The sequence below is a fragment of the Panthera onca genome, chromosome X (genome assembly GCF_046562875.1).
Source record: "Panthera onca isolate mPanOnc1 chromosome X, mPanOnc1 haplotype 2, whole genome shotgun sequence".
NCBI classification, from domain to species: domain Eukaryota; kingdom Metazoa; phylum Chordata; class Mammalia; order Carnivora; family Felidae; genus Panthera; species Panthera onca.
In genome coordinates this window covers 114,885,748-114,902,481 of record NC_138357.1, presented here as the reverse complement: position 1 = coordinate 114,902,481, position 16,734 = coordinate 114,885,748, and the positions used below count along the sequence as shown (strand labels likewise).

The window sequence follows — 16,734 nt, the reverse complement described above, 5'->3', positions numbered from 1 at the left end:
GTCAGTGCTATGAAGCTTAATAAGTTGTCAGTATTTTCAGTTAGAAGCTTTTTTTTCCAAGAGTGCTTTGTATTAAAGCATTCATCTTGTCTATATTTTTTTCTTACCTGATCTATTTTTCAATTTAGTTTCAATAAATAAATACAACATTTTTATAAGGGAATTTTCCAGTTCAAGGCAATTTTTGCTTTTATTTACAATGCTTTTGTAGCACCGTTTTTTGTTTTTTGTTTTTTGTTTTTTTTTTTTGCTTTGTTTTGTTTTTTATGTTTAATATCTTGGCAAGCCACTAATAATGAACTTGTTGAGTTGGTCTTTAAAAGGTAAATAGAAAAATGAAGATATTGAAAATGTTTCAGTTATTTCCCTTGGAGGGTTATGGAAAAGGCATCCTTTAAACTGTGTGCTTTTCAGACTCTCAAATTCAGAGGTTTTCGACAGCATGAAAATGGTCCTGCAGCACAGTTACCAGATCATTTGTAATAATAGCTCAAAGTGAGCCTGTGCTAAAGGCTAATCATTAACCATGGTTGATTAGATTCAGTTCCTCCTGTGCTTTGTAGAGGCTCTTCACCTACGTGCTTGATTTTTCATGGCTGTTTGAATCTGGTTTCATGCATTTTTTAGTCTTCATTATATTTGTCATATAATGGCAGGAGAACGATTGAAAGATCAATATGATAAAAATGTCTTCCCATTTAGGAAAAGTCCTGAAAACATTAGTCATTCTGAACAACTCAAGGAAAAGGAAAAACAAGGTTTTTTCAGGTCAATGAAAAAGAAAAAGAAGAAATCTCAAACAGTAAGTAGATGGGTACTTTCTATATACAGTGACATACGAGTCTGCATTAGTCTGTGGGTACTTTACATTTTGTATGTGGCAATCAAAGTGAATTATTTTCTTATTGAGATTTGACATGCATACATTGTATATGTGTCTTTCTAAATTCTATACAACTATTTTCCTCTCAAAGAGCCTTTTCCAGATTCCACAGAATCTCTAAGAATAGAAGAAATTTAATTTGGATTACAGAGAACACTTTAAACCTCTCTCAGTAAACACCTTATCCATGTAAAAAAAAAAAAACTATGAAGCTGCAGGATTTAGTTTTCTTTGGGGAGTAAAGATATGTGAAAACTTAGGAAGTGGTTTTGTTTATGCTTAAATCCTGCAAGTTTATAACTAACCATCATTCATTATTCTTCCCTGGCTGGTTTTCCAGTTCCCCTGTTGACAAATGCATTTCTGGGCTGCCTAATCACAGAGAGGAGAATAGTATTTGACATTTCAGGGCTTGCTTTAGTAGGAAGACATGTTTATCTTGTGACTGAACTGTGAAATGGAACGAGTCTTATCTCCTGGGAGCCCGCTGCCTGAACCAAGGTTTGGCTCCATGGAACCGTGCACATCACATCACTGAACCACCCAAGCAAGGATTCTGCTGGTTAGTGACGTGAGGAAACATGGGGAAGCCAGGCCTCCAGGCCAGCGGGAGCTTTCTTCACCCACGTGAGGCCTGCTTCCCCCTTTGCTTGTTGAGTCAGCTATTTTAAATGATTTTGTTTCTATTTCTACATCTTACATGATTGACTTTCATTTATTTTAAAAGGGAAAAAGATTCTAGGATTATGACTCATTGGTAAGTAATGATGAGATAGATGATAGTAGGAAAAAGAATGGAACACCCAAAGTAAGGATCACAGATGTTTTAGAAGTATTAATAAAGATCTTTCTAGATTACCTTTCTAGACTATTCTTTCATTTGCTTATTTGTTACATTGATATATTTCATTGTAAAATAAATGAGCTCATTGTAGAAAAATTGAGAAAAAAATGCTTTCTAATCTTATCACCCTATTGCAACTAGCATTAAGATTTTGGTATATTTCTCCTAGCTTTTACCCTATGCATGTTTGCGGAAAGAAGGTGGTTTTTAAGTTTGTTTTAAATAATAGTAATCCTTGTAGTATAGTTTTGTGTCCTGGCTTTTAATAGTAAATATATCTATCTATCAATCACACGTACACACAATATATATTTTACTACACAGATCTTGTTATCTTCATTTTAATCGCGGCACAATATTCCTGAAGTGTTTAAAAAAAAAAACAAAAAAAAAAAACACTACCTGTGCCTTTAACTGAAATTCACTTAAATCAAAATGCCACTCAAATATTGCTACATTTATTATTTACACTGGATGAATAAAATAGGCCAGATTTATTTAAAGTAGAGGAGCTTAAAATATTTAAAGTGCTAATAAAATAAAACTTTTATCATTGTCTGTAGAACATACTTATCCATCATGAACGTTGAACTTAGGCTACCTCTCCTCACCACTGTTATTTTTATTCTGAGGATTTTGTTTTTGTTCTTAACCTCAGGTCTGTAGCCACTGTGGGGTAATTAAGTGGAAGAACGTAGCAGGAACCAAGGAATTGAAGGTGTTTTGTGTATAGATTTGGCTTTTGATGTCAGTCTGCATTAGACTAACATTAAACCTAAAGCCCCTGGCCTACTACGGCCTGAGTTGATATGTTGATTGACTCTGTTATTCAGGATCTGGTTCAAATTCTACGTTTTTAAATTTTAGATTTTCAAAAAGTATAGGTTAGTATAAATAAGAAAATTATTTTCTAACAGTCTCTCCACTTGAACTTACTTTTTTTAGGTTTTTATACATTTCATTTTCGGTATGTAATGTAACTGCAAAATATCTCTGTATAGGCCACTATGCTTTAAGCCTTCCAAGTCAAAAATTGTTTGTGCCTCTGCATTTTTTAATTAAAAGAAAAAAAATTTTTTAAGGACTTTGGTATCTAGAGTAAGATTTCCAAAGAGCCCTCTATATCCTGCCAGATCTCAGGCTCCTAAGCCTGGCATTATGTTAACTCTGCCTCCTTCAAGTGAGTATTGAAACAGAATTAAAGGTAGTTTGTTTTGTTTTGTTTTTGTTTGTTTTGTTTTGTTTTTCACTTTCTATGACTCAGCAAAAGGAAACTAGGTAAACCAGCTTTGAAAGATTTAAAGCTTTGTGGCATTTGCATAAGATTAAAAAAAATAAAAAAGAAATGTAATGCCCAGTGCACATAGAGAAACAGGACATTTTAAAACCTCAGTGGGTCCTAAATCTAGTTTAACACCTTTATTTCACTGGTAGAAGACTACCCAGGCCAGTTGTGACCTGCCCAAAGTCACATAATCAGTTGGGAGAACTAGAGGTGGGGTCTTCTAAATAACAGGCCCAGACTCAGTCCATGCCACAGGCCTATCTCTGGTGGAGAGTCTCTGGCCACTGATTCCTGGGAATTCTCTTGTGGTCTCCTTAGCGATGTGAGTTAAATTCTTCCCTGGGATCCCATCATGGGAACAGAATCCTTCATGGGCTATCTTCCTTGAATGGCTTCATACAAGGTGGTATGAATGCCTTCATATATATTCTCAATCTCTGACAATTGAGCTATCCAAAACAGGGAAGAGTGGTGCCAAAAAATAATTCTGTATTGTAAAGGTGCCTGCTTTGACTCAAGCAAATCTGGAAGCCGCCTTGGGAAATCTGGCCTCAGTTCCACATCCAGAGTTGCATAAGCCCTCAGAGCATATGGTGACTTTGCCAACTTGGTAATTGTAGCCTAGTTAGTTAGTATCTCAATTGGTAATCATGCGTCAATTTAAAGATTGAACTTTGTTTTTTCACTTTGAAAACCTGTATTCTGAATTGTGCCACATAGTTTCCATGGGGTAAATATTTCTTTAACAGCGTGGAACCAGGCTTCTTCCTTGATGGTAGAATCCTGTAACAGTGATAATTCCTCTTCCAAGTGATGTTTTCTGGTTCAATAGACCATGCTCAAAAGGGTTTGCAGTATCTTCTCTTTTTTTCCCCCCTATAGGCAGATTACATGGTCAATTATTTAGTTGCTGAAGTCCTCTCTAGCAATTAGGAAAAGACTGAAGTTCATCAGTAGCTCTTTAAACATAGTTCTTTATAATAATCGTATTTCTGATAATAAATAAATCCTTAAATGTTTTGTTAAGCTCAATGTGAATAGATATGTGTAGGTTTCTAGGCATTCCTACTATAGGTAAGGATCATGACCACACGTTCTTTATATACATTGAAGTTTTTGTAGGTCTTGAATTTACATTGTTGGCATCTTCATGTCCAAGTGAGAAATGACACAGAACTTCTTCTAGGTGCACACAACAGCACAGGGATTCCTTAAGTGACTATCAATATTTAACAGTATCAGGGCTTCCAAGGGCTAGGAGTTTCAGTAAGAACACCTTTTTTTCTTTTCTTTTTTTCTCTTTCTTTGCTTTTTCTTTTTTCTTTTCTTTTCTTTTTTCTTTTCTCTTTTTTTTTCTTTTTTTTTTGCAATTAGTTTATTTGTATCTTATATTGCAGACAGATTCCACCAACGGGGAGAATCCAAGCATCAAGAAATCCCTCTTTCCTCTTTTTAATTCAAAGAATCATTTAAAGCATAGTTCTTCTTTGAAAAAGCTTCCTGTAGTCACTCCACCCATGGTACCCATTTTTATGTATGGTAGCCCTGAAAACTGCTCCAGTAAACTTGTTTTACTGATGACAACAGCATGTCTTTTATTTTCATGGGGTCATATTCTCTTTGTGCTAGTTAAGTACCTGAGCCAGTTCCATAAATTCACTGAAATATCAATTCTTCACCATTCTGGATTTTCTGAATCAGTTAAGGAAGTTGAAGCATAAAAAGCTATTAAACAAACTAGTGGAAGAACTAGTTTGGGTTGTCTGGTTACCCACTTGTCGGCAGATGGCATTCATAAAATCCCTTATTTCCTGTAAAGAATTTGATTAACATTTACAATTAACAGTGTCTTTTCATTTGACTCACAAAGTTTGTTAACACTTGGTTGGCAGTTTGTTCTTTGAAACCAAGTTGAGTTGACCAAATTGAGTGAGCTAGCAGGCTCCACGAAAACACCTTCTCTTGGTTGGTGATTTGCTTTTTCCTTGCCTGGCTCTAGCTTTTGCTGGTCACTTAATGTAAAGCCAGGGCTTTTGCTTGGCATTTGGCATTATTCTGTGTTCACCAAAATCGGTGAATGGACCAATTGCATTCATCTGGAATTTGTGGCACAAATTTCCAGCATTTTTATAGTGTATAACGCTAGACCCAGATATGCTGGGCGGTGTCTTGGGAATATGATTCAAACCATACTTTTCCCACTTTGGTATCCTTGAAAGCCTGCTAGCCTTCTTTGGGCACCGCCAAATACAGTGTTTGGGTCATTTTCCCAGCAGGAGCAAATTTTTGTTTTATTGAACTGGTTCATAACCTAACTGCAATATGGAATGAGGATACGACAGCAGTTCCTGGTACAGCCCAATTTAACTGCTCTCTCTTACAGCGACTAAAACTAACAGCATGGGAATGCTTTAAGGGTTGAGGTTTTAACAAAGCTGCATGACATCTGCCAATTTTTCCTAATGCAGGGAAAATTATTAAGAGGGCAGCAGAATTTAACTGGCATCACTTGCATTGTGAACGTCGGGAGAGTTTTGGTTTCTTTTTTTTATGGGGGGCGGCGGGGTCGAGTTTCGGTTTCATTTGATTTGCTTTTGTTCTCCTCTTGGGTGTGGTTGCATATCTTAATTAGGCTTAATGGGGTTCTTACTGAATCTTTGTCCATATTCTGCTCTAGGTACCCAATCCTGATGGCCCTGACCTTCTGACACTACAGAAAGCCATTCACTCTGCTAGCACCCCGGGCAGCAGACCAAAGGAGTGGCGTCCTGACAAGATCTCTGATTTACAGACCCAAGTGAGCGGTGCCTGCCTCACTCCTAGATTCTTAGACTCTGCAGTGGCTGTCTCTCTTGAGTGGAGGGCAGGGTTGAGGAATTTAGCCTCTGTGTTACAACAAGGCTGAGAGCCTCCTCAGAATATACCCTCTCTAATAGCCAGATGCATTTCGGGAGTCCAAATGAATCTTGTTTCAGTGACCCATGTCCTCATGGGAAAAAAAGTGAGGTTCCATTAGCCTTCAGCTAGCCCAGGCTGGGCGTGGTGGGTGGATGTTGGAGGGGATTAAGAGGGATAATTAAGGTGTGGTCCCAGCCCATAAATACTACATATCCTAGAAGAGAGAGAGAGAATCTATAAATAATCATCATTCATGGTAAAAAGTGAGACATGCCATCAAATGCAGGGGAGGTGAGAGTGGGAAGATGAAGATTTCGTTAAATGTGGTAGCATATGAATTAGGCCTTGAAAGACAGACATGATAACCTTTCTTGAAAGAATAAACTTATGAAATCAATACTATTTTTGATAGAAATTGAGCAGTTGCATTAGGAACTGCATATTAGACAGTATTGTGCAATCACATTTATCTGCCATAGGGGGAATAAGCAGAAAATGCAATCAGTAAATTTTTTAGGTAACTGAGGTTTATCTCCTTTGAACAACTGTTTTGATTAGGAGTGTTTTAATATTGCATCTTTTCAGTATCCCATAATGAGCCCAGTAACATAATCTAACTAGTTTTTTGATCATATTAATATTTTTATAAACCCAGTATTCCTCTGTACTATAATTTCTGATAGCCTGTATGAGCTTTTGAGGCTCTAGGACTTCTTGTACCTATAGATGGCCACAGATTTCTGTGATTCGGAGGAAGAGGGTCTATTTCCATAGGTTTTTTGTTTACTTTCTTTAACTGTTACTTAGAGCCACTGACACAAGTTCCCAGATTTCACTTGCATTTGCCCAACCTTTTATATTTTCTGCTTCTCACGTAGTATAGGCTGGGAGGAGGGAAGGGGACAGAGAAGGTGTAGGGAACCAGATATCCATGTTATTGGACATGTATCTGAATTAAGAGCACAGGGCTCTGAGTGAGGGCCTGACATCCTCTTCCCAGTTTTATAAAGAAGAACGTGGGACTTTAGAACCTTTTTTGTGTAGCCATTTGTTTCGCTAAGAAGCTCTTTTCAGGTTACCTTATATATCCAGCTGGACCCAAATTATTGTAATTGCTCGATAGTTACATGTGGTCAGGGCCATAAAAATCACCAGGAATCGCATTGTGTTATCATACCAATTTCAATAACAAAAAACACACTTACGGTGTGTACCGTACTGTGCCACCTTCCCTGGGGACCACAGAGCTTTCTCAGGCAGACTTTGGAATGGCCACGGAGGATGCTTCCTCAGGAGCAGTTTCTACCTGAGTCCATTCTCAAGCAATTTCCCTTTGATTTCAGTGCTCTGTTCCTTGAGATCATCGACATTTTATTAAAACTTTGCTGAGCCCTTAAACGCATGGCCCTTGAAGGTTGGCAGCCAGAGGTGCCCCGAGGCTAGGGCTACATCCTGATTGCAGGGTCCCTGGACCTTGAATTTCAGGATGCTTTCACATGCCTCTTCTGATGGTGGCCTCATCGCACAGCACATAGAGGAGGAGAAGGAGTGAGCCACCTTTCGCCAGTGGGGAAGCCCACATTTCAGCAGTTGCCTGAGAATAGTTGGCCAGTGTGGGGCAAATGGCTGCCAGGACCCTCCCTTCTGCCTTGAAGCACAATCCCCCTGCGCAGTACAGCACCAGTGGGGTCTGGGCTCCAGCCACGCAGCAGACAAGCAGGGCAGCTCTTAAGCCCATGTTAGAAATCCAGAACCTCCTGTGAGTGAACTGTGTTTTAGCGTCTGTAGGGCTTTTGCTCCTTTTTCTCTGCTTTGCTCACTTTTCAGTGTTCACATCTTACCCTACCCCCCAAAAAGTAAAAGTGTGGAAAGGGAACGTTTAGATTTTTGCAATGTCAAGGGAAAGGGAAAATCGGGGAGATAAGAACAGAAGGGGGATATGCAATTTGTAGCTGAGTACGCTGCTACCTAATTGAAACATTACATTTCTTCAGTTCTCTGTTGCCGCTAGATATGGTTGAATGGCTGAGTCCCGGCTTGTGAAAAATAAGTGGCAGCTTTATGCGGAGCTGTTGGGGAGTCTTCTCAAAAAGGGAGAGGCATGTTCCTTCTGCTGCTCCCTGCTGGCTGAAGCAGGAGATCCTTTCCCTGTGAAGATGGGATGCAGCCAGATAGAAGGTGCCTAAGCCTTTGATCCGCCACCACACCAGCTCTAGATTTCTTAGCTAGTTGTCATTAAAGATAAATAACTTTGATCTTATCTGAAAATGAACAGAAGGACAGATAAGGCTGGATTTAGCCCCTCCTTCCCCATGCCCTCTGTGCTGGCTACAAGCAGTCATCTCAGATCTGTGCTCACTTCTCGCAGCTCTCCAGTCTACTCTAAATGAACTCCTGTGTGCGCTCTCCTCTTTTCTTTCAGAGCCAGCCGTTAAAATCACTGCGCAAGCTGTTACATCTCTCTTCAGCCTCAAATCACCCGGCTTCCTCAGACCCCCGCTTCCAGCCCTTAACAACTCAACAAGCCAAAAATTCCTTCTCAGAAATTCGGATCCACCCCCTGAGCCAGGCCTCTGGCGGGAGCAGTAACATCCGGCAGGAGCCCACACCCAAGGGCCGGCCAGCCCTCCAGCTGCCAGGTCAGATGGACCCTGGTTGGCACGTGTCCTCTGTGAGCCGGAGTGCCACAGAGGGGCCCTCCTACTCTGAACAGCTGGGTGCCAAGAGTGGGCCAAACGGGCACCCTTATAACAGAACAAATCGGTCTCGAATGCCAAATCTGAATGATTTAAAAGAGACAGCCTTGTAGTGTGCGCTGGGGTAGGGGATGGGGGGTAGGTAAGCCAGTGGAGAGGGGGCGGGAGGGTGTGGGTGGGTGGGGAATGGGCTGGGCTGGGCTGGGGTGGTCAGCCAGTGTTTTCAGCTTTATGAAGGTGAGTGCAATATTGTATGTGTGGAGCCCTCTGGCTCCTCACGGCCACAAATGCTAGTCAGGGATCTCAGAGGCACAGGAGTTCCTTAGGGACCACCAGTCCCCTCGGATCTCGTGTGAGAATGGATAGAATGTGCCACTGAGGAAGAAGACATTCTTGCCAGTTTCTCCCCTGTACATTCCAGCTTTAGTGCAATCCCTGTTGAACTTGGGAAAGCCAGGGCATGTTCTGGTACTGCAAGGGATAGAAGAATTCATGTTGACCGATGCCCTTACCACAGATTTTTTTTGCCTAAACTAAACGTGGGGTTTATTGTAATCCAAGCATATCCCTTTGAAGGGTTAGCAGATGAACTAACTGTATGTCTTAAATTGTTTTCTAAACTCCCATATTTGATAGGATTTGTAACATTTATTTATAATTAATATTGTACTGTTCTAATCATACCTTTTATGTTAAATGTAAAGTTATTTTGAGCTGTTTGGAACATTGTGAAGCAGTGGGACAGCTACAGTAGTTTCTATAAAAACTAAACAGTAACATTTATATATTGCATCAGGAGTATTTTATTCTATATATAAATATATATATATGGTAAATATCTGTCTGTTTTCTAAATATAATCATTTAAAGAAAGTATCGTTATGACACTATCTGCCATATTTTTATACATTTGTGATATGAAGTGAGTATTATACTTCTAATCAAGGGAGTTGAATTGTGGCTCTGTGTGACCAACAGTGGGAACCGTGCTCAACTTTTAGGCCCCAGCAGTAGCCTCTAGACGTGGTCCTTGGTAGCAGATGAGATGCAGCATCTCCTTCCGAACCCACAGGCAAGAAAGCCAGCTAGGCCAGTGAGAGCTCAGCACGCCTCGTCTCCGTCCTCACGGTTGGCTCCTGTTCGCATCCAGGGACGATCCCTGTACCTGAGGGGAGAACAGATCCAGGGTGACTCATGGGTCTTCGTAGAGAGAATATGCTCTTCTCCTTCGCGTTAGTGTAGAGTGTAGACCAAAGATTTGCCAGTGAACATTCCTAGTTGCAAGTTCGTAAGAGGCACCTGTCTGCAGGTCTTGCAGACCAGCTCTATGCTCCTGAATCCTGTGCACTGTACCGGAGACTTTTGGCTGGTGGGGTGTGAGATACATGTGCGGCATTTCTATTTCTAAGTGTTTTGTTGTTGTTGTTGTTGTTGTTGTTGTTGTTGTTGCTGTTGCTCTTTCCAGTATATTTCAAAGGCTCCAGAAGCAATTCCAGATGTAGAGAAAATTGCTGTATTCACTCTTTCTTCCTGGGACTGTCCATTTATAACAAGGTTAGCATGTACATCAGTATATACACACACACGGTCAGAACAGGACTTCTTTTCCTCATTTGATCTCCTTCAACTCCCAAGTTACTCCCAAGCGTCATCAAGGCCTTTCGCCAGCAAGGGTTATAGCCCAGTGTCTCTGGGCCATCCTTGACAGAAATCACCTCAACGCCGTCCATCAAAAGAATTAGATTTTTGGAAGTAGTCTCTTAGCAATAATATTTCTAAAGCTCCCCCATCCCACACCCCTCAAAGGGGTAACTTCTCAATATTTATTACTTGTCCCAGGATTCTGAGAGCATAAGCCCCTGAATCAAGTCAGGATAATTGAAATGTGCTGAGTTACTGTTCCCCCTCCCCCGAGATTTTGAGAATCAGCTCTGATGATTATGAAGATTATAATGAAAAGGTCTTGGTTTCTTTGAAGCTTAAATTGTGTGCATATTACATTTTTATATAACTACTATAATGATGTGTATTGATTATATATAGAGGTCATTTTAAGGTGCTTTTTATTTGGTTTTAATAAGTATAATAGGCACTAAAATGAAACTCAACTGGGTACTATCATTAAAACAAGTTGATTCCAACCAATAGTCTGCATGCTCTTCAGTTCTTTTTATATCTTGTTTCTTTCACCAGTTCTGTACTGTTCAAGTAGCTCTGAATTCTGGCTTTTCCCAGGCAGCTGCTCAGTTATATAAGTGACGCGAACCTTAGCAGTTTTCGCCTGGACACTAATGACTCTGAAAGGGTGTGTAACTCTTCTTTTTCATACTAAATTTGTACCTTGTATCCCCCCTTGCAGACCAGAAACTACATTTTTTCCTCCGGAAAGACTTCTCACTGTGCTGTGCGCTTAGGAACTGCGCAGTCACATTGCCATGCTGTGGCATTTGAGGCTCGTTGTCACCTAGGGGCTGGTTTCCCATGTTTTCATCCTTGCTAACACTGGGATCTCAGATGTTTGCAGAACATTTATATTCATGATGGTTCTTCAAAGAAGGGCTAGAATAATTGCCTTCTACCTAGAGCAAAGTAAACCTAACTGATGAAGAGTCAATACATACTTTTTGTACATTCCCAGATTTGAGCCAGAAAATATCTACAGTGTTTTCAACTAGTATTTTTGAGGTAGCTCTTTTATCCTCTTCTCAGCTTTTGTCCATTCTGACTTTTCATCGACCTCAGTAAGCTGTAATAAGTGAACTACAATCCACACTTCTGGCATGTATAATTCTCTTCCTGCTCGCTGTGGGGGATGGTCAAGTTTTCTCTCAAATCTAATGGGCCCTCTCTTAGCTTTTAACTGTTGTTTTCCTCCGGTTGATGAATCATTGACCTCACAAAAATTGCCATCCACAATGAGAAGGACTTGATTTAAAGTCACGAAAGTCTACATTTTCTTTAGGAAGGGAAAGTTACGATGTCCACGTTCTATTCTCTGCCCTTACTTCCTAAAGGATAGACTATGGCTGAATGAAGGCTTATGAATCACTTTGTGTTAGAGAAGTGTTGCTGATCACCTTTTGAAAAGAAACTCTGCTTCGCTCTTTTTCTACTTTTGCTCTGTCGCCATCCTCGTTTTTCTTCTCTGAAGTCCTGGATGAACTTTACTGAACCTTGCTTGGTCTCAGTCTGAGGGTTAGCCTCTTCAGAGCCCAAGATCAAAAGTGCTCCGTGCTAAGGAGCTCCAGTGAGTCGTCTCTGTAGCAGTGGTTCTCAGTCAGGGCCAGTTCTGCCTCCCTGGGACGTTTGGCAATGTCAGGAGACATGGTTGGTTGTTATAACTGGGAGCGGTAGGGTGCCCCTGGCATCTAGTGGGTGGAGGCCAGGGATGCTGCTGAACATCCTGTGTACACAGGACCCCCCCACAAACAAAGCATGATGAGCCCCGAATGTCAGTAGTGGGGAGGTTGAGAAACCCTGCTCTACTGTACTCCAGGCCCACTCGTCTGCAGAGCTTGGCTCTGTCCTGGCTCTCTCCAGGCTACGGGAGAAACTGCGGGTATGAATTCTTCAGTATCCTAGTCTCTGAAAGAATCTTCTACCACTCTTTTTGAATCCCTGGAATCCTGTTTGTTTTCATTGTCTTGGGCCTGCTAAACGGTGCATTCTTTGGGAGGAGACCAGAGTGGCTTTATAGGTGTTTGAGAACTTAAATTCTAGGTCACCATCTTTAGAAAATCTTTCACAGAGCCATGAGGCTTATATTTAGAAGCAAGCAGCAGCCTGGCAGATTGGCATGATTTTTACCAACTGCTCAAAGGCATCCATGGCTTTTAGCTGTGTCTCCCAAAAGAAAATGTCATTGTTTTTTATTCAAGTCATTTAATAGCTCTTTACAAATATTGGCGTATGACAGACCGATTAGAAGCAAAAAACTCTTTACTGGTGGTTGTGATGTGGCTGTTACAGGAGTGTTTGTGCTGTACGCTTTGGTTAAATCTGTTTTAAAACCTGCTTTAAGATTTGCCATATGCAGTTGTGCTTTAATTCTAAGCTCAGAGCTGTGCTGGTTAGTTTCTAGTCGTGTCATGTATTATAAAGTATGTTGTGGTTGTAGAGTTAGCCAGTTTAGCATGTTCCTAATCTGAAAATTAGTGGACTTCGCTAGGAAATGCTATCCCATTTTCCCTTCCCAGCACCCCTTATCTTAGTTAACGTCATAGTATCCTCACTTCTTAAACTAGTTTTTAGAGTAAATAAGGAAAAAAAGCCATTTATTTTTCTTCTAGCTATGTATTGAGAATGACTCAATAAGTGTACAACTTTTTTTAACGGCCAGAGGGTTACTTTTCAAGTGTGTAGAAGGCTCTGTCCATTTCTGTTCACCAAGGTCCTGGTGGTGACCCAACTTTCAGCAAGGGCAATCAATCGCTCATTGCGACTTATTCCCAGAGTTCAGCTGGGACTCAGAAATCTGCATATTCTCTCCTGGTCACAACATTTTTTCTGGAGAGCACTGCTTTTATATCTAGAAGTTCGTTAACTCCTACATTATAGTGGGATATTGAGCTCCATGTGAGCACTGAGATCCACAGACTCATACTGTTGTGAGCTGGGGATGTGGTATGTGATACACTGAACCGAGTCAGAGCATATTGAAATATTTCCTTGCCTCCTTCAGTTCATCACTATTAAAGTGTGTAGGCAGAGAAAACTGATTTACACTTAAAATAAATAAATAAATAAATAGATAGATAAATGGTTTCTTTAAAAGGGCCTGCAGAAAAGTGTCCTGTTGCTAATCTCCAGGGCCAGAATCTCACAAGAACGTTCTCTCAGAGACTTAAAGAACCATCTTACAAAACAAAAACTTGTAAGTGGTTCTGATTTCTTCATTTTGTATCTTAACCAGCTGAGATATATAGAATATCTTGAGGTGTGACCCATCAGCTGGGTAAAAAATTCCGTCTTCGAAACCATAAGTAAATGCAAGAAAATGAGGCCGTGACAGGGCGAGTCCCTTGTCTGTCTGTCTGTATACACACAATGTGGTAGAAGTAAGGTGGCGAGGAAACTCTGGGCCTGCCGCCCTATCCTATTCTATCCTATTCTATTCTATTCTATTGTATTCTATTCTATTCTATTCTTTTTTAACTGAATGTACTATAAAAGATCATAGACTTGTGCCAAGTCAGTTACTACGTAAATATTCATTTCTCTTAGTGCTTTGTTGATTCATCAGCGTTAGGCCTGGTCCTGACTCCACCTTTCTCTACTCCAGGCACTGGCCCACCTTTCTGTGTATTTCCTATAGGATATTAAAGATGATCATGACCTACATTGTATCTTCATTCAATAACTGTTCACTCCCAGATTTGAGGGAGTTTGTCTTTTGTTTTGCCAGAAAAAATTTGTAGTAGTCTGCACGTTGGATTTCCAGGGCCAGAGAACTGCGGCAGTGAAACTGGTTTCACTTCTAAGGCCCTCCATTACCCATAAGGTTACGCTCTCTGAACCCCATTTGATCCTCGGGTTGTATTTTGACCCTCCTTTGGAATCTTAAAAAAAAAAAAAAAAAAAAAAATCAGTTTCCATGTTGTATGCAGATTAGAAGTTGCCTTGTTTGCTACTCTTCCAGCACAGAGTATCAGGGAGAAAGAGGCCTTATCTGTTCCTCCAGCCCTTCCGTTTTGACAGACTGCTAAGAATTCCTCAGGACTTCCTTTGGTTTGGGATGTTACTTTCCCAAAAGCCTGATCTGATTCGTTTCAGGCATAGACAAGTTTGTCCTAGCGCCCTGCTTCAGGGCTAATCGGACGAAACCCAGGAATAGAAAAGGTAGATGCCTTGACTTTTGTCCCTGTTGGGGGATTAAAGTGTTTATCGCCAGAGTCATCAAAAGCTCTAGTTATAAAGCATTCAGAGTTTCAAGAAAAAAAAAAAAAAATGAAGCTTTTTCTCTTGGAGAACTTTTAAGTTCTCCACCGTGGCTTAGATTTTCCAAAATGGAAAGCAAAGCTCGTACGAACTCCATTTTCACTAGAGGTACACAAGTGAGTATAGTCCTCTCAGTCTCTTTCCCTCTCCTTGTTTCCTCCTTGGTCACTGATTGAGTCAGGCTGGAGGGGTAAGCTATGATCGCGAGAAGTGGATTCTCACTGTAAACTTGGATTGATTAACAGAAACAATAAAACCAAACAAAATAGTTGCCCCTAATTCCTATCTCCAAGAATTGCTTTGTGCCATTTCGAATTCAGGTAGTTATTCTGTATATACTTAGAAGACTGTTCTGAGCTTCTTCAATCTCTAGGAAGTTCAAAGGGGGTATCTGGGAAGACACAGGGCAGGGTGACTTCGAGAACCCTACTCATGCATGAAATAAAAAATAGGGATAAGCCAGAATGATGTAACATCCAAATTTGTGGTAGATGAAGAATCAGTGGAAATTCTTAATTGCACAGACTTTATAATCCATAATACAGAGTGTAATTCCATACTTTTTACTGTGGCAAGGGTGTGACGTGGTGTTAACCTTTTTAATTTTTGAATCCAAACTGAATTTAAAGTGTTGAATATTTAAATTCCTCACAAGCTAATTATGAACCATTTGTAAAGTGTTTATATAACTCTTTGTATCATGTGTTGGTACATCTTATCAAGTTTTTTCTGGCATGTATTCCATTCTAAACTTCTGTAAAATTTCTATTGTTGCTGTAAATATTATACAAATATCTATTCCGTGGTAACCTTAATTATCAGCATGAAATGGTCAATTTTTACTGAGCACAATGTATTTTTGAATGGATCTTCCCAAATGTCTTTAATAAAATGCAGATTTTGCACTGACTGATGTGATTGCCAGGCCGTCCCCATCTTGAGCACTGTGGTCCCTCGCTTTTGAACAGCAAGCAGCTCCTTGTTAGTTCCTTCTTTGTAAAGAACTCATTTGATTTCAAATGGGGGATAATGGGCCTTTGAAGTTGGAAGCAGTTTAAGGGACAGAAAGTAATGTTAAAGCAGGGCAAATCCTGTTATTTAATGATGATATTCTCTTTTTTTCCAATTTATAAAGCTTTTTTCTCCTCCTGGCATTTTGAAAACTGGTTTCTTTCACACTTCGGTGTTGTGTCGTCTCCTTTGCACATTGCTAGACGCTCGCTTGGTGGTTTGGGAGGATGGGAAGATGTGTGCCTCCTGCTCAGTGTGATGGAGAAAGCAAAGATGAAGGAGCTTGGCAAACTTTTTGCCGGATAGTAAACATTTGGGGCTCTGTGGGCCATAGGTCTCTGACTACTCGACTCTGCCTCCACGCGGCTCTGCCGTCGTGGTGCAAGAGCAGCACAGGCAGTAGACAGAGGAATGAATCTGGTGTGTTCCAGTGAGACTTTGTTTACAAAAACAGGTGGCGGGGGGCAGATACACTGACCATTTTGGGCCCTCACTTTTGTCTTTGGGCATTTGCTCAGTGGGTCCTATTGTTAATGGGGGAAAGAACTTCACTTGTGTGAGAACATGTATAAATATTCTCCAGTGTTCTTTATCTTTCTAAACAGAGGGTAGGAGCTAAAACCCAGTGATTGGCATTCTTAAAAGCACTGTGTCACCAACTTCTTTACTCCCAAATTTCTCCTTACTGTCCCAGAAAATTGTGGCCTGTGATTTCAACTATAATTTTTATAAAGACTGAGTCAAAGCACGCAGGCCTTATAATTTTTCTGTTTGCAGCACTTACTGTGGCGGGGCACAATGCCAAGGGTTTCACTTTTATTACTACATTCACTTCTCACAGCAGTGCAGTGAAGCGAGTAGTATCCTCAGTTTGTAGACGAGGAGACTGAGGCTGGACTTTACGTTACCTTGCCCCAGGTCCCCTGGCTAGGATTTGAAGCCTAGTGTGCTCGCTGTGAAACCCACGCCCGTAAACAACTAGTAAGCCGTGCAGTTCCGGCATCTCCGTGTGTAGAAAACTGATGTGGGGCTCGTGACATGGAGCAACGCATGTTTCCTCTCATCTCCCGGCGGGTGGTAATTGATTTGACTCGAGAATTCGAGCATTTCATTGAAACAAGTCACTGGAGGTCCAGGGCCCGGTGAAGTGGCTAAGAGCACAGGCTCTGGAGTCCGATTG

The 16,734-nt window shown here is 40.7% G+C and overlaps 1 protein-coding gene across 6 annotated transcripts in view; it reads left to right on the top strand.

The window, feature by feature from the left end:
- The window catches only part of CDKL5 (cyclin dependent kinase like 5), a 211,637-nt gene that overhangs the window by 179,461 nt on the left and 15,442 nt on the right, over positions 1 to 16,734 (top strand). For 2 of the 6 annotated variants that reach the window (XM_081793072.1, XM_081793073.1), the window contains exons 16-19: positions 703 to 802; positions 4,410 to 4,532; positions 5,690 to 5,809; positions 8,333 to 8,768. In XM_081793072.1, the coding sequence (XP_081649198.1) occupies positions 703 to 802; positions 4,410 to 4,532; positions 5,690 to 5,809; positions 8,333 to 8,719 (730 nt within the window). In that variant the 3' untranslated portion in view covers positions 8,720 to 8,768. Of the gene's footprint in view, positions 1 to 702; positions 803 to 2,385; positions 2,446 to 4,409; positions 4,533 to 5,689; positions 5,810 to 8,332; positions 8,769 to 16,734 lie in introns of those variants that run through there. The other 4 variants (XM_081793074.1, XM_081793075.1, XM_081793077.1 and 1 more) reach the window with 4 other exon arrangements.